The following is a 17301-nucleotide window of genomic DNA, read 5'->3' as shown; positions in this document are numbered from 1 at the left end:
GTGGGGCAGCCACCAGCACCAGAGAGGCCTGCAAGAGAATCCAAGACCTGTTCCTGACCAGCCGGTGAGAACGGAGGCTACTTCTACAGACAAACCGTGTGACCCCCGGTGGCACAGGGAGGGCGCAGGGAGGGCACGCTACCTTCACCGTTCTCAGCCATCCCATCCGTAATTCAGACGTCGTCTGTGTTAAGTGGAGCTTCACGGGGTGGTATCTCCCCTTTGCTAGCTCAGGGAAAGGGACTTCCAAGCCAGCTGCCTGGATTTGGAGCCCTGGTTCCTTGGGTAGGCCACTCAGTTCTCTGGGCTCAGTTTCCTCACTTGTGACATAAGGACAAGGATGAAATCTACCACACAGCCTTGTGCTGCGGATTGCAAGTCAGTTACACACAGGACTTCAGGTGGTGCTTGACACATTAGAAGTGCTCACTTCCTGTCGGGTATTATTATTACTTTATGGTGCTAAGACCTGAGAATTTCCCAAGACAAGGGATAGTTAGCCATTTCTAGACTCACGTCCTTACCATCTGCCTGTGCTTCATTCACATAAAACAAACGGCTCTGCTTTCCCTTAGGCAAATTCTAGCACCTACAATTTGCCAGACACTGTCCTCGTAGCTGGGGGTTCACAGTCCGTCTGCAAGGAGCTCACGTTCGGCGCGGCACGCATCCTTCCTGCCTCCATGTCTGTGCCCGGGCGGCCTGGGGTCCTCACCCATGGCCACCCTTCTTCACCTGGGAAGCCCTGCTTGGGAAACAGCACACGGTTTGTGGAGACCTCTCTGCCTTTTGTCTCTCATGACCACAGGTCTTCTTTTCCTCTAAAACACGGTGCCCATTGCCATTCCGAAGTCCTTACAATGGGCCGTCATTAAAAATTTCAGCGTCGGTCATCCGTGAGCCCACGGACGAGGACAGAGCACGTGTTATTTATCCTCATCACTTTGACAATGGCTGGGCCCACACAGGCACTCAAACATAGCTGGCGGACACTCTCTATTATCATTTATATGCTTTTACATTCCTCTCCCTCCCCATGTTTGTTAGAGTTAAAGGACCACATCATACTCATATCTCAGATGCCCCTCGGTCCAGCAACAGGCTGCTTCATCAGTATCTGTTCAATGAAGGACTACGTTAACAATGCACCTGTCTTTACAATGTGGAAGAACCTGAAACCCGAGGGACTGGGGAGGAGAACTAGATAAAGAACCGTGAAGAATGTTTCCCAAGGCAGGGACGTGTGGGTGGCTCAGTCAATTAAACGTCTGCCTTCAGCTCAGGTCATGATCCTGGGGTCCTGGGCTTGAGTCCCGCATCAGATCCCCTGCTCAGCCGGGAGTCGGCTTCTTCCTCTGCCTCTCCCTCTCCCTGCTTGTGCTAGCTCTTTGACAAATAAATAAAATCTTAAAAAAAAAAAAAAAAAAGAATATTTTCCAAGGCCGTCAGCTTTCACTCTCCAGTATATCCAGTTGCTATGAACAGAACTGATAACCTGTTTCTAAACCCAACTGTCATTAACAGAGAAATAAGATTTATTTATGATGAGCAGGTCCAGCTGCACACGTCAGAGGTCTCTGACCAGGCCCAAAAAGCAGGCCCCAGAGGGCTCCCAGGCACACACTGTAGCGACCTGGGAACCACAGGAACCAGAGCTGCCCTCCGGGGCCTGGCGGCACCATCTAAACTGAACCAGCTTCCATGTTTTGTTGTTTTTTAAATGAGAAACAGAGAGTGAGAGAGAAGTGGGAAGGAGCAGAGGGAGAAGGACCGAGAGAATCCTAAGCAAACTCCGTGCTCAACTTGGAGCCTCACGAGGGGCTTGATCTCATGAGCCTGAGATCACGACCTGAGCCGAAATCAAGAGTCGGCTGTTTAACTGACTGAGCTGCCCAGGTGCCCCATGTCTTTTTAAAAAACATGAGCAGGAAGTGTTGAAAGCCAATAGGTTAAGCATTTCTCTGCCACAAATTCTCTTTTCAAGGTCAGGTCAAGATGCATTTCAGTTCCAAATGAATGGAAGTGAACTGAGTTTATCAAGATGGAGTGAGCAGACACGAGGGGCTCTTCTCATGGCTTTGATGGCACCGTTTCACACGGGCCACGGAAAGAAGCAAGGGACACACAGGCAGTCAGCCGGTTGGTCCCTAATGTTTACCACAGGTCTTCCCGAGGCCGGCACTGGTTGGTGTGGCAGAGATAAAGCAGGAAAGAGACAGAAAAGCCAGCAATCCGCTATCCCAGGGTTTACCTGCTTCTTGGAGGTGGGAGACTACAATCCCCAGGACAAATATGGAAATGAGGCCAGGTCGGGTAGGACAAGTGTGGTGAAGAAGGTACAGTCAGATCGATGGAGGCGCTTAGGGGGAGGGGGGTGCATTTGCCAGGGCAGTGCAGGAAGGATTCATCCAGAAGGAGGTTGAGGTGAGAGGTGAGAGGTGAGAGATGAAGGGTCAGTCAGAGAACTCTGGAATTTGCAGACCATGATTCTGCTCAGAGCAGATGTGGGGGAACGACATGCCAAGCACAAGAGGTATCAAGTGCAATGTCCCGAAGACAAGAAAGCAGCTCAGTGTCATCTGAGCCACAGAAGGAAGGCCTGAGGGGTTGGAGAGTTTTCGGTGTGGAGCAAAGTGGAGGAAAGACGAGGCTGGAAAGGAGGGCAGGGGCCAGCTCGGGTTAGGTCTCGCAGGCCAGGGCGGGCCATCTGATTCTATTCTGGTTGCAACAGGAAGCCACGGGAGGATTTTAAACAGAGGATGGTGCTTGAGGTCATTCTGGCTACTGTGAGGCGGGGCTGAGGGGGACCACATGGCGGGGGGGAGGACTAGGTGGGGGGCCGGGAGGCTGTCACGGACCAGGAGAGGAGGCAGATAACGTGGACTCTGGCTTAGGGGGTGGAGCTGGCAAATGTGGTTGCAGCTGGGACAGATTCCAAGGCAGAGAGAATGGGGTCTTGCTGCTGGACCGAGCATGTGGGGTAAGAGGAACTGTGGCAGAACAATGACCTTGACCTCCACCGTCCTTACCGAAGACTTTGAGGTGGATGGACGCATCCTGCTCTCCGGCCTTATTCTCGGCGATGCACACGTACTCCGCCTCGTCACTCTTGTCCACCTTCCTGATGGTCAGCTCGGAACTGTCATCGCTGAAGACGTACTTCTCGTCTTCCTCGTTCTCTATCTGTTCCCCGTCCCTACATGGTGCAGAAAAGCCAATTGCCATGATTTTGGCCACGGAAGTACAAGGTTTATTTTTAACCTGTCTCCACGGAATGCAGACTGAGCCCACGGAAGGACTCGGTCTTCACACAAAGTCAACACCCCAAACTGTACTTCCACACACAAACCTTTGCTTCCTCTGCCTAAACCTCTGTTTCTCTCCAAGGGCTGCACACTGCCTACACACCTCCCAAAGAGGGCCTCCCAGCCCACGCCTTCTGGCTCTGCCCCCTTGGAAGGGATCCAGTGCTGGAGGGGAGAGCAGCTTACAGAACGGAACGCGTGCTACACCTGCAGCTGATCCCAGCGGCCCACACCCGTGCCACGGACACACCAGCACGGAGCTCCACGCTCCCTTCTCCACGAGCCCACGATAAAAGGCACGGGCCAGGTTCTTACTTTGTCCAGCTCATGGTGGGCTCTGGGAAGCCTTTGGCGTCGCACACCAGGGTGACGGACTGGCTGAGGTTGGCGGTGGCATTCACGATACTCTGCCTGGCCTGGACGGTGGGCGGCACTGAGGGAGAGGAGAGCTGTCAGGGGGGGTGTGGAAACCTGCAGGAACCCAGTGGCCCGGAGAAGAGGCACTTCCGGGGGACCTTAGGTCGGAGGGTCATGACCTAGAGGTCAGGAGCTCTGGGCAGCCGCAGAGTTTGCATGAGGGATCTAAACTCTGATGTGTCCTAGAAAATTATTCCAAACGGAATAAGTCATCCGCAAACATGCATCAGTGGCTTTCGACAATACTAGATTATCGTTACATGTAATATATAATATTGGTTTTTAACAAAATAGCTTTAAAAGCTACATTAATAGGATGTACTCCTTTTAAAACAGGATTCAACTCCTTTTAAAACAGGATTCAACTCATAGCTGCTAGATATCATGATGCTTTCTCAGTCGATGCGTATCAATCTTATAGCTACCCCGGTAAGTGGAACTTGATGCTTTTTGGAACAAAGGGGGCTCTTGATTCTGGAAAAAGTTGAAAATGCCTGTTCTCAGTGCTTAGATGGTTAATACCAATTGGAAATGGTTAGATGTCACCAGCTCACCAAGTGACATTTCTCTGGCACTGTCATAAACAGCCCTGTGCACAAACAGTTTTTACCAAAGGAATGAGAGGGGGAGAATTTGGCAAAAAAAAATGTATCAAAAGCCAAAAACAATTCAACCCTAATTTACTTATTTTCTTAGTACTGACATTATAATTTCCTGTAAACATCTTGTTAATGTCAGATCGATTCCACGGGTGTGTTTATTTGACACACTGCAGATTAAGATTAATAAGACCGTGGCCCATGACTCTGACTATTCTGAGAACTGAATTGATAATAATATTTTCTTTGAACATTGAACCAAGGGGGACTAACCCCACAGTCATGATAACATCAAGGACAGTGAAGGATGAATAAGGATTTATTAGAAAGCACGGGGAAAGTTTCCAGTGCTGTGAGACAGCGAAGGACATTCAAGAATGGCGCTAGAAGTCCCCCGGGTTAAGGGAGACCCAAAAGGCAAGTGTATTCAGAAAAAAATCAAAACAAGCCAGAGGCTATCCCAGGAGGAACAATTCACTTGAGACGGATGTGTGAGTCAGGACGGGATTGATTTAACAGACCGAAGAGGAAGTTACGGAGCATGATTTGGGGGTGACCGGGCGCTGCTAATGGAGAGAGCAGGAAGAACGCGATCTCACCATTCACAATGACCTGAATGTCCTTGAAGTTGATCTCCCCCCGTGCCAGGATCCTGCCCTCGCAGCGATAAGTGCCCTCATCTGTTTTCTTGATGTCCCGGATCTGCAGGTAGTTGTTGGACAGGACTATGAATCGGACTAGAAGAGACAAGAGGCGGGTTCATCCAAGGGTCAGTCAGAGAACTCTGGAATTTGCAGGAAGGTTGCAGGGCCCTTCTTCTCTTCCCTAGCGACAATCTAGAGCTAGGGGTAGGGTGTGGAGGGGGGCAGTGGCTTTACACTGACATCAGGACATGTGGCCCTGGCACTGACAGCCAAGAGCAAAAGTCTACAGGAAATTTGTCTTTTTCTTTGGAGACAAGGTCAAGTGCCTGAATGTGCAAGCTCGGGACATTCACGCATTTGGGACCTGAAAGGCACACCGGGCTGTGGGACACTGGGATCTGAAGCTCAGAGGCTGGTTAGGTGGAAACCCTAGGGGACCCAGGGCCTGGAAGGGCAGCCGCCAGGGAACTCAGGCCTCACCGTCTTTCGTCAGGACGACATCTCGGCCTTTGTGTTTCCAGATGATGGTCGGAGGGAGGGAGCTGACCACATCACACACGATCACGGCATCTTCCCCCTCCCTGAACTCTTGTGGGGTTGGTGCATTCTTGAACATGAGCTTCTCTGGAAAATGAGCAAGAGGAGAGTGAGGGCAACAGCCGCTTCCCCCCACTGACCCCTTTTTGCTAGAGCCATACTGCTAAGACTCCAGCTGTAGGCAGCTCTCAGTCCAAATACATGGTGGCCCAAGAGAGGGTCCCGCCCCATCCTTGGCCAAGATGCCAGGCAAAGCAGCTGGTGTAAGCTGGGGAATGTGGCATCGATGTTGTGCAGTCAGTGTCTATTCATGGAGTGCTAAATTTACTGTACTTTGTGTGGAAAGGGTCTATGGAGGTAAAGGAGTCTGTCAACCAAGGGTCCCTTGCCATGTGGGTCGATGCTAATGAAGCACGAAGCCAGGCGGAAAGGACTGGCATGACACCTAGTCTACAATGACTGGTCATCAGCCCTTCCTCCGTATCCCACCCGTCGGACACCCCAAACCCATTTACCTAGAGCAGAGAACATTCTGAAGAACACAGCGGAGGAAAGGCAGGCTTAATGGGAGTAAATACTATGGCGATCAATACTGTTCCATTAGCTGTCGCCCACCATTACACTGGCCAACGAGACAGAGGCATGATAACAAGGTAATGAGATGCCACCTCCAGACCGGGTTTCACTGATGATGGGAACCGCCTGCTCTGAGTGGCCCGGAGTGCTCAGATAATAACCCCCCACATCCCACTGAGCCTTTGAACTCCATTAGCAGCAGGGGAGAGTGAAATAAGAGGGGAAACTTGAATGGCACGATAGTCAGCCAGGGCCTAGAGAAGGGAAGGGGAACCCTTAGCAGCCCTCTGGGAACTGTGTAATTTGAATTTAGAGAATGGAGGCCAGAGGGAGGTAGCTGGGATCCGTGTGAACCGGGGCTGTGAGTTCTGAGCTGGCTCAGGATCATTTAAGAACATGCTGGCGCTCTCAGCTCAGTTCAGAAAAGACTCGGGGAATGGAAAGGAGGAAGGCCTCAGGCGGCCCTCGGCTGAAATCACACTCTGCCTGCATCTTCCTGGCCAAAGGAGAGGACTGGCAGTACGGAAGAAGACAGGGGCGGCTCTTACGGAAGATCTTCACGTTGACCGTGGCCTCTGACTCGCTGCCATCCTCGCCAGTGACCACACACTTGTAAATGCCGGCGTCGTCAATGTTGGCGTTGTAGATGGTGAGCGTGGAGGAGGAGTCATCGTTCCACACCACGGAGATCCGCTGCTGGTTCGGGGTGAGCTTCTCTCCGTTGGGGGAGAACCAGGAGATGTCTTTGTCTTTGGCATCTCCTGCCACTGAAGAGGAAGAGATTATTTTCAAACCGTAGGAGTTAAAAAGACGACGTGTCTTCCGGGGTGACCGAGGGTACTTGGCCACAGAACAAGAGGTCACGGGGCTTGATGACCCGGCAGGGAGACCATTCATGTGGAGGACGTGATACCGCCTTCCCCTGGCTTCCGTGCTTTGTCGTGACACACACACCACCACTCAGGGTGCCTGGAAAGAACTCAACGACCCCCTGTGAGTACACCTTCTCCTTGGTGAGGGAAATGGAGAGGTATTTGCTGAGGACCTACTGTGTGCCGGCTTCTAAGTGAGCAGCTCCAGCCTCCCAGAAGACAGAGCAGAGGGGATTCAAGTCTAGGATCTGAGCTCAAGGGCCTGGCGAGTCTGCGCCAACTAATCAGCTTATTTGTGAGGGCTCGGACTGTGGTCTCCAGAGCGGAGGAGGGGACATTAGACATCATCTAGGAGCGTGGATTCCAACCCGTTTTATTCTAGCGTCTGGCCCCGCCAAAACTGGCACGACTGTCATTTCAGCGCCCCCTCTCAGACAGACACATCCGTCTCCGTCAATCCTGCAAGGAAGACAGCCTGAATCACCCATGCATCCTCTCCCCGGGCACCGAGGAGAGGCGGGTGCTGCCGCGTGGCCGTCTCAGACCCTGTGCGGGAAAGAGGGCTCCGGGCTCTCTCTGCACAGCGCCCTTCCCCAGGCCACCCCACCCAGCCCTGCACAGATGCTTAGTATGGAAATGAAGCCGTCTTCCTTTCAGGGCCCATCATGTTTTCAATAAATATCGCTATTTGCAAGATGTGCTGTGGGCTCCACGGCTGCATCTCCAGATCATTTAAATTGCTGTAATGAAGGCAAAGCTGGAGTGAACACATCCGGCGGCCACCAGGCACCTCGTCCAACGCAAATCATGTTTGCATTTAAAGGCCCCTCCCTGCCAAAAGCTGCTCGCTAAATGTCACGGTTTACACCTAGCTCAGCTCAATGGCCCTGCTTCTTCCACGATCCGAATCCCAGTCCTGTCACAGATGGGGAATCCAAAGCCTAACCTGAAGCTTTTCCTCCACAGGACGTTTCCTGATGATTTCTGAGCTGTGGAAACGGGGCACATTTTCTAAACAAAGAACAAGGACACCAGATCCAAAAAAGCCCGGGGCACCAGTGTGGGGACCACGGGACGGAATATGGGTATTCACGACAGACCTGGAAAACCTGGGACCCACATCCTCACGGCACAGGAGACACCAGTGTGCAATTGTCTTTCAGGTAAGTTTCTGACTTTTCCGGATTTTCGTGTCCTGGGAGATTCTAAGAAATAAGCCTTACGCCGACCCCCTGATACATGGTTCTCCCGAATCAGGCAGAGAACTCCGGCTGGATACAGAGCAGGGAATCCGGGGTCTTTCACTATTTGGGAACTGTGCTGACTTTCCTCCGGAAATCCCTAGCCCTCCCCTGCCATCATGCAGAAGCCCAGAGGACATTTCTCTGTGTCATGGAAGCCCTTAGTGAGGGGAAGGAAGAGGGCCCGAGAGCTTCCCTGGCCCTCTGGCCGCACCATCAACCCTCCAGTGGGGCAGCTCCAGGCGGGACCGGCCGTGCACACACACGGACCACGGGCTGCCGCTAGGTTCACTGTCTTTCCTTAAATGCAGTGGGGCTCGGGGCACTTGCCTTGGCATAAGAAGAATTTGGATTCTCCAACGCTGATTTCTCCTTGGCTGGGGACGATATCCACCTGCAGAGAAACTGAAAAAGACAAAGTCCAGCTGAAACACACATCAGGATTTTCGAGAAGGGAACCCAGAGCTTTCATTCAAAAGCAGGGTCCCCCTGCTCACATTAAGAAAGAGTGAAGGGAGGATGTGGTCTGGGTTGAGAGCTTGTCACCAAAGAATCCACGGTTCCTGTGCCAAAGCCAGGAATGGACATGGTCCGGATCCTTCCCTGTGGAATGGCGATCCCCTATCAGACAGCGCAGGGTCCTCTGGGAGATTTGGGGTGACACCCCCACCACATGTTTCTGACCTCTTGAGTAGGCCACGGTCCTGCTCTGAACAGAAGCACTTCTGGGATTCAGAGAAATAACAGATCAGTTATTTCTGGAAATCAGCCTGAAGTGTCCCCACAGCTGTGTGACAAGGAGGCCTGCCACTCCCGACCTCTCCAGTTCCCCATGTCACCGTGCTTCATGACTACAGAGGAGGAGTCACCGTGGTGACCCGGACGGATCTGGAAGCAGGGGACGCCTACTGCTCAGCCTGCCGGGTGAGTAGGGGACCCACACCCCTCTTTCCGTGAGAGGAGACGGTGCACAGCCTCGTCACGGCAGTCAGTCAGATGCCCTCTCAGAAGGCTGTAGTCTGTGCCCTGAGGAGTTCCCTGTATCGCCTGGCTACCTGCACTAGATTTTCCTTTGATGATCGTCGTGCTCTGTCATTCCTCTCCACCAATAAGACAGAACACACCGCCGGCATCCCACAGACTGCCGGGTTCATTTGGTTCCTCGAGTATCTGCTCGGAGCAGATAACTGTTCCTCATGAAAATATAGTTTTAGGGCAGGGGGAAAAAACTGCTTTTATCCATTTGGATTCAACTTCCTTCTGCCTCCCCTCCTCTTAGGGAAAGTAAATGTGAAAGCTAAAAGCTAACGGACATTTGGTTCGACGCATGTTGCCTCTCCAAGCGGATACGGAGGCGGGCCAGGACCAACAGGCCGGGTAATAGAGACTCAGTGAGCCCTTCCTTCCAACGGCCATTTTCTCTGCGCTGCAGAACCCGGGCCTGCTGGTTGCCATGGAGACGGACTCGCAGGCGGAGCTGCTGCGGGTCTGTCTGTGCTCCGCGATGAAGGGGCCCCGGGGCACTCAGCAGAGCAGACCGATCAAAGGGCCTGTGGGGGGCTGGCCAGGGGAGCCGTGGGGAGCACTGGGCCACGGGAGGCGAGACCCTGCTCGCCACCAATGACAAGGCAGACCCCGGAGAAGCCACAGAGCCAGAGAGGGAGGATGCTGAGTGCTCCACCATGAGAACTAGGGGGGGCTGGACTCCGACCTCCCAGGGCTGGTTTGGAAGGAACACCATAGTAATGCGGGGGCAGCCGGCCACTCGCTCACTGGGTTTACTGCCGATGACTCACCCAGGGGCCGGGACTGTACTCTCAGAGAGCAGCGAAAGGGCATCCCCTACCATTCCTGAAATGCCAGACAACACACGGAGCTGAGAGGGCAGCTCACAATGGTGTCTCTAGCTGTGGTGCTTCTCTCGTCTCCTCTGGCCAGAGCTAGGTGCGCTCGGCTCCAAATCGAGGGAGCCAGGAGGAGTCTCAACCAGCACCATGTTCCACTTGCTTCTTTCTCCCTCAAGAAAGAGACAGAAAGTGCCTTCACTAAGATCATCTCTGTTCAGGGCCAGGGTGGTGGTGGTCGTAGAGCCCAGGCCCCCTGGCTCCCGGGGAAGCGTTCTTTCCATTACAACGCTGCCTCTCTGAGTAGAGGATAAAAAGTTTCCACTCATTCGCTTTAACGAACAATCTGGAGAACATGAGGCAGGCCGCTTGGGTTCACCATCCCCTAACAGAACAGAGCAAGCCCAGAGCTGCTAAGGCTGTTTCCACTCCGGGGCCGGGCCTGACGGCGAGGGCTGCAGGCCAGCGCCATCCATCGTGAGGCCAACCAAGGCCTTTCCACTCTGTCCGCGGCTCGCGTTCCACGGAACGATGGGCCCATGAAAGCCCCGGAGCCGTGCCTGTGCCATCCGTCACCTAAGTAATGGTCCTTTCTGGAGTTTACTGGGGCATTCTTTAGAGAATTCGAGGCATATTTCTGCCGGAAAGGTTCACGGGCCCATATGCCGAGCATCGGCCGCCAGCTCCGACATATGGATCCTGTTATTGTCACAGAGCTCTCACTGCCTCGAGAAGGATATTCTTATCCCAAGTGAAAAAACAGCCTTCATCTTTTCAGCTCTTTTCAAACGGAACATGACTCTCGGGGGGCCAGAGAACACGGCGAGGCTCAAGAGTTTCAGACCCAAATGCGGCCCGTCTCCTCCTCTGGGCCCCGGAGAGCGATCAGAAACAAGAGTTTCAAAGGAATTCCCGGCTTAAGCAGAGCCCACGCATACATTCATCATCATCACAGAAGTTTTTTAGAGAAGACATGTCTGTTTAGACTCCCGGCACACATGGAAAAGGTAGCGTGATTCCTCCTGCAAAGCAGCAGAGTCAACGCTGGGCCAGAGGAACCCCAGACTCTGAAAGTCAACGCTTGGATGTTTTCCACCAAAGCACAATGGCTTATGACTCTTCCTCAAACGCACAACCTTGAATTATTAGGTTTAATAACGGTACGTGGAAATCGTCTCTACTGTCCAAACCTGTTCCCTCTGCTTTGTGGCGCCCAGTCCTCCTTACTCTATTAGGCCTTTCATTGTTTGCAATAAAAATTCCTCCCACAACTTTTGCCTTTCTCCAGTTGCACATATAAGTAAAAATTCCTCACTAGGCATAACTCCTACCTTTAAAGACACCTAGGAAAACCCTTCTCCCTGAAAAAGTATTTGAAATCTTGCTTTGCACAAATGCTCTGCAAAAGGCCATGCGTTACCCTACCCCCTCCTAGATGCGTCCAGAGATGCACACTGACACGCATGGGTGTCTGGACCCAAAGGGTCACCATCCCCCACAGCCAGATCACAGGTTCCGGTTTACAAAACATACGCCATTCCTTCATCTGAAGCTCACAACAGTTCAGAGACAGAGGAAGGGCCTACCTGATTGTCTCCATCCTATACAAGAGAATTTTAATGCTCAGAGAAGCAAAATAACTGGCCTCGGGTGACTCAGCTAATGAGCAGTTAAGATTCAAAATCATCTGATTCTCCCCCCTCCCCTATTTATTTATTTGACACACAGAGAGAATGCACAAGCAGGGGGAAAGGGACAGGGAGAGGGAGAAGCAGACTTCACTGAGCAGGCAGCCCAATGCGGGGCTCGATCCCAGGACCCAGGATCATGACCTGTGCCGAAGGCAGATGCCCAACAAACTGAGACACGGAGGTGCCCCAAAATCATCCGATTCTAAGGCTCCAGCTCTTCCCTCTACACCCCACAACCACCACGGACCTTTGGCTGGCTATCTCATAGGCTCATGATGACCTAGTAGTTACCATTTGCTCTCTTTCCAAATCATGGGCTAGAAGGAACAGAGTGTACAAACATCTCACAGTCAAGTTGCTCTTTCGTCTATACCCTGGTTAACTCTAACTGGCCTCTTCGCACACATAGCTATATTATATGATCATAGCATTATAATCCCGATTTCACAGATGGGGAGGTGGAGGCCCAGAGCCATAAGTAATGGTAATGGGGGAGTCCAGATTCCAACCCAGGCTGGATGGAGTCGAAAACTCCAGATATTTCTGCCATACTCTTCCATCCCTTGTGAACAGACAGAAAAAGCGTTCTCTTAAGAACAGAATGACCCCCCTGCCCCCGTGCTCATCTGATTTAAAAAGTAAAATAAGCTTGGGGGAGATCTGTACGTTTTCAAATGTGTTTTCCGTTTAACTGGTTTTTAAAAACCAATGCTATGTTCGCAAAGAGGCACACTTAATTTAGCAAACCGTTTTAGAGGTAAATAGAAGTTCGGGCACCCTCGACTTTCTAGAGAAGCAAGAGAAATTCCTTTAGTTGCTAAAGAAAAGTGAATTCAGATTTTAGTTCATAAAACATGCTAAGGCACTTATCGGGAGAGGTGGAATTCTTACCAAAGCAAAGCAACAGAGAAAAATTATTCTGAGTTAAAGAAGGAGACCACAGATTTCACTGGAGTCAGTGACTTCTTGCTGTAGTTTGATTTTTACCGGTTTTCTTTTCAAGATTCTAATGTGTTTGACAAGGTAGGAGGTAACAGCAGAATGCAAACCCAGGTCTCTCCCACAGATAATTGAAAATATTTTCTTGTTAAATGGTGATAAAAATGCTAATTGCTGAGGAAGATGGACTGTAGGTATGCAGCAGGCCCAGAACCAAGGTAAGGAGATGCCCTGGTCACCCATTTAAGGGTGAACAACAGAGGATTAATGTGATTGGTGACTATGCACCAGATAAGAGAATTTTCTAGAACCTATATAATAACAGCTCAGGATTTTTGAAAAAGACATCAAAGTGTCACTATGCATTTATTTTGTTAGCTATTGTTCTAGAAATGAACCTTGCATATCACCATTCTCAAGCACTTCCATGGAGAATTGTTTTTTATTTTTCAATTATAACTGAATGCTAACTCTCTTTCATGTCACCATACCTGTGGGAGATCCAGATGTCTGGACCAGGAGTGTAACAACGGAGGGGCCCCCACTTGCCTCTAGCAGTTTGCTCTCCTTATGAGGAAAGCACCTGAGAGAACATACAGGATAACTTGAGTACTAAACCAACCAGACTCAATGAAAGCAAAGCCAAAACCTATGTGGCAATACTGGTGCATGGCTGAGGCCTGGGACTCTGGACCAGACTGTTGAGTGTGAATCTCAGCTGTGCCACTGAGTAACTGTGTGATCTCGCCGTGTGTTTTAACCTCTTGGTGCCTCTGTTTTCTTATCTGTAAAATGGGGACAGATGGAGGGCTGTTGGAAAGACAAAATGAATTAATATTTGTGAAGCACTTAGACTAGTGTCTGGCACATAATAAACATCTTATGCTTGCTGTGTATTATTATTCTTAACAAATCTGCATTAACAACCCTTCCTGAAGAAATTATTTTGATCACAGTTTTTGAGGGAAGCAATGTTTCTCTTTATGGCTTAAGATCAGGTAACCTTCTCGAATGATCCAGTTGGCCAGGTGGCCCAATTCCACTCTCTACACTAATTTAGGATATTCTACTTGCTAATCCCAACTTTATTGGTAAAAAGATGACTGAATTCAATCAAAGGCCAACAATAATAATGCAGGCACTCTAGACAACCACTTCACCGTGGTCTGTTTTCTCATCTGTAAAATGGAAACGATGGTAAGATCGCCTTTGTGTGGCCGGACTGTCATGATAATTAATGTCAGGAGAGAGCCCTAGTTAACAAGTCAGGGTCTGGAGCCAGAAAGGCCTGGGACTAAACCCCGGCTCGGACTTCAGGTAAAACTCTGAGTTCTCAGGAGAAATCTCCGAGCCAGTTTGCCACATTTGTATATGAACGTAACAACCCTATTTATTTACCTCTAGGCATGTTGAGATGATTTAGAAAAGTAATGTATGTAAAGTACCAAACACCAGCTCAGGCTCTGTTGGCTGTTTTTCCCATGGTGGTACATATACGATAGCATTTAAACACACACACACGCACCCCCAAACAAACAAAATCCCCCATAATACTTGTAGCAAGAATAAGAGAGCGGGAACTCTTTACAGACTATTCATAGACACACATTATGTTAACTGTGCATGTTTATATCTATGTGTATATATGGTCTATTCGCTGTGAGCCTAGATAAACGTGTGTGTGTGTGTGTGTGTGTGTGTGTGTATGTGTAGAAAAATGCAACTGGTCAGATTGTTATTGTTTCAAAAAGCAGCTAGACGTAGGTAAATTTATCTCATTTTGGGAGAGAAAAACCAATAAACAATTAGTAATCACAAGGAGTATCGCCCTTACTAGACACATGAGTCCTAGAATTCTGGCTTGAGCTACCGCGGATACCAGCTGGGCAGAGGAAGAAAATGAGGTAGACTGTTTCACTTTCAAATATTAACCCAAAAGTTAAATGTCATTTTAAAGGAACTGTAAAATACGTGTTCTCAGAGATTTTTGGCTTCAGGTTCTGTATAATGTCATCACAAAGGCAGACCGTACCCTAACTGCCGCTGGAAGCATCCTCATTGCTTAAAGTTGGCTTGTAGCAGCAACCAAAACCATCTAGAAGCCATGTGTAGGGCTGCTCCGTTGGGGCCCCATCTACGGAAATGCTGATTTCTAATTCCCATCTAAACCTAAACATCAGAAGTCATCTAGATAGAGTTCCCAAGCCAACTAAGTTTATAACGAGACCCTGGGGAAGCCCTCTGTGTGAACGGGCCAGACCTGGCGTCCCCCCGGATGCCAGCCAGCCGAGAGAGTGAAGGAAGCCCTTCAGAAAGCTGTGGTCTTTCCTGGTTGAGCCAATGTGTCAGAGCACAGTTCAAGACGGGAAGAGGAAGGAAGGATTAATCTTGAGGGTGGTGCAGGGTTCATTCTTTATTCACCAGAATGGAGACACCAAAGCTCCCAGTGTCACGATGAAGCCGTACGCCCAAGTTACAGATGTATGTAGACAGTGCTACCCCGAATTCACTCGAAGGAGATGCGGGGTGCCTGTAACAGACAGGTTTCTGAAGTCTTTCATTTTAATAAAAATACCCAAACTGGGCAATGTTTCCTTACAATAAAGAGTCCCGGTGAAAATTCTCTTTAGTGTCCTCAGGTCCCCTGGCTCTTCCAAAGTGATGGGGGAAGTGTGGAGAACATGAACATGGCCTTAGAATTCTTCAGCTTCCCATGTCATATGACACTACAATAGACCTTACAACAAGGGAAAAAAGTCCTGAGCATCACTGCACAACCAAAGCCTACGAGATTAATCTGATACCCCATTTCTCCAGACGTTCCATCCTATGGAACTCTGGTAGCCAAACAGCAAAATCACCTGCCAGGAGCAGGGGGCTCTATTTCTTAGTATCCTACATGACAGGAGCTGCTGGGAACCAGGACTAACGGGGTGCCGGCTCTGAATCATGGGGCTGGCTTCACGTCAGAACACAGAGCCAAGGCATGTAATGGTTTCAGTTCTCTTGGCCTCCCCGAGTTCACTGGGCCACATTAGCATTTTTGTTAGGTCTGATCAAATGGTTTACATTTATAGAAAAAAAGAAGTCAGTGGTTTGAAGCCATAGTTGGTGTCCCCACAAACCACCCAGCAGCTAGAAGGCTCGACAAATGTCACATCCCGTTGTCCTGTGCTCCCGCTTAGAGGGCAAGAAGATGGACAGGTTTGTTTAATCTGCTCAGTAGTAACGGATTCATGCTGGTGCCCAGGACCTCACTCCCACCTCCAATCCCCATCCCCAAGAAAATGCAGTTCTTACTGGGAGCATGGGGGGCATCCTTAATGGGTAGCCAGAAGAAATGACTCAGTGGGATGCTAAGCAAGCCAAGATGGACCCCAACGACTTCCAAACCCCACCCACCGATCAGACATGGGGGAGGAGCCAGCTTGGCTCTGATGAGATGTGTGTTTATTTTTTGTTTGCTTATTTTAGAAGAAGGTCATAATGGAAGGAGATGTGTTGAAGAATTTACTATGTATGCATATTTTTTTCCCCCAAAGCAGCAAAAAGCCAGAAGTATACTTGTAAAGTCTCAAAAGTTCCCGATTCCAGATGAGGAGTGAAATTCTTTCCAAGTGGGCATTACCCTGCTCTCATCCAGTCCACAAGGGGTGAAGGCAGGACTGTCTGACGGCATTGGGGACCACACAGCAGAAAGCATGCGTGTGTGGTCAGAGGTGGCAAACGCGGGTCTAGTTACACTGGTTACAGACTTCTCACTCTGCCACTATGTTGGATTCAGGACTCTAGAGTTGTTAGTTACAAAGAAGGGGAGAGCCAGAGAGGACCTGACGCATCACTGGCAGCCCCTTCCTTTTTACAGAAGGGGAACTCGGCGGGCAGCCGCCAAGAGCTCCCACTGCCAAGTCCGGGACCCACAGTGTTGGCTCCACGAGTGGATTCCCGCCCTGAGGCCCTTCTTCCTTCTGTGTCTTACTTCCTCGTTGTGTCCTCAGTGGTTATTTTACCTGCTTTGCCCTAGTCTCACGTCTGTCCCCAAAGAGCAGGCGTCATCAAGTAAGAGAATTGCTCTATTAAACCGCAGTTAAGGAAGCCAGACAAGTGGGAGGGGCTCTGCCCATCCTGTCCGAAGCCAATTACAACGCCTGCTTACTTCCAACACCGCGGTCACTTTTTCGCAGAAGCTCGGCTTCCCTGTTTCCTTTTCTGACTGCCCTTCCTATTGTCTGCCTTTTTTTTCAGGCCAGCCCTTTGCATGAAACTAACTTACTGGAATACCAAGCAAGGATGCAAATGGCTTTTTGGAACTCGGCTAAGGTTCTCCAGATGAACAACGTAAAAATCTATCAATCTGCCTACACGCTATCTGATTGTGTCCAGGACGTCCCGACAAGGTTTTCTTAGGTCCGCTCTCCCGAAAGGCTGTGTTCACGAAATGACTCACCTAACTTCTTTTCTTCCGGCTGTGAAAAGGTACTTTGATCAAAGGACCGTTGTGCCCCTCTCGCCCAACAGCTTTTGCCAACATGGCAAGAAGTTGAAATTATACGTTCTAATATTTGTCCAGCTGTTGTTTGCAGATGTTGTGTTCTTTACACCCAGAAAATAGAAATTTAGAGAACGCTTGCCTGCA

At 50.2% G+C, this 17301-nt stretch overlaps 1 protein-coding gene across 22 annotated transcripts in view; it reads right to left on the bottom strand.

Annotated features, from left to right (window-relative positions):
- Positions 1–17301, bottom strand: part of NCAM1 (neural cell adhesion molecule 1) — a 299278-nt gene that overhangs the window by 57645 nt on the left and 224332 nt on the right. For all 22 annotated transcript variants that reach the window (XM_032356612.1, XM_032356606.1, XM_032356613.1 and 19 more), the window contains exons 2-7: positions 8522–8596; positions 6627–6845; positions 5446–5589; positions 4921–5058; positions 3621–3738; positions 3030–3196 (exon numbers count right to left, since the gene is read on the bottom strand). In XM_032356612.1, coding sequence (XP_032212503.1) covers positions 3030–3196; positions 3621–3738; positions 4921–5058; positions 5446–5589; positions 6627–6845; positions 8522–8596 — 861 coding nt within the window. The remainder of the gene's footprint in view (positions 1–3029; positions 3197–3620; positions 3739–4920; positions 5059–5445; positions 5590–6626; positions 6846–8521; positions 8597–17301) is intronic.

Source organism: Mustela erminea, chromosome 9 (genome assembly GCF_009829155.1).
Source record: "Mustela erminea isolate mMusErm1 chromosome 9, mMusErm1.Pri, whole genome shotgun sequence".
Taxonomy (NCBI): domain Eukaryota; kingdom Metazoa; phylum Chordata; class Mammalia; order Carnivora; family Mustelidae; genus Mustela; species Mustela erminea.
This window is presented reverse-complemented; position numbering and strand designations above follow the sequence as displayed.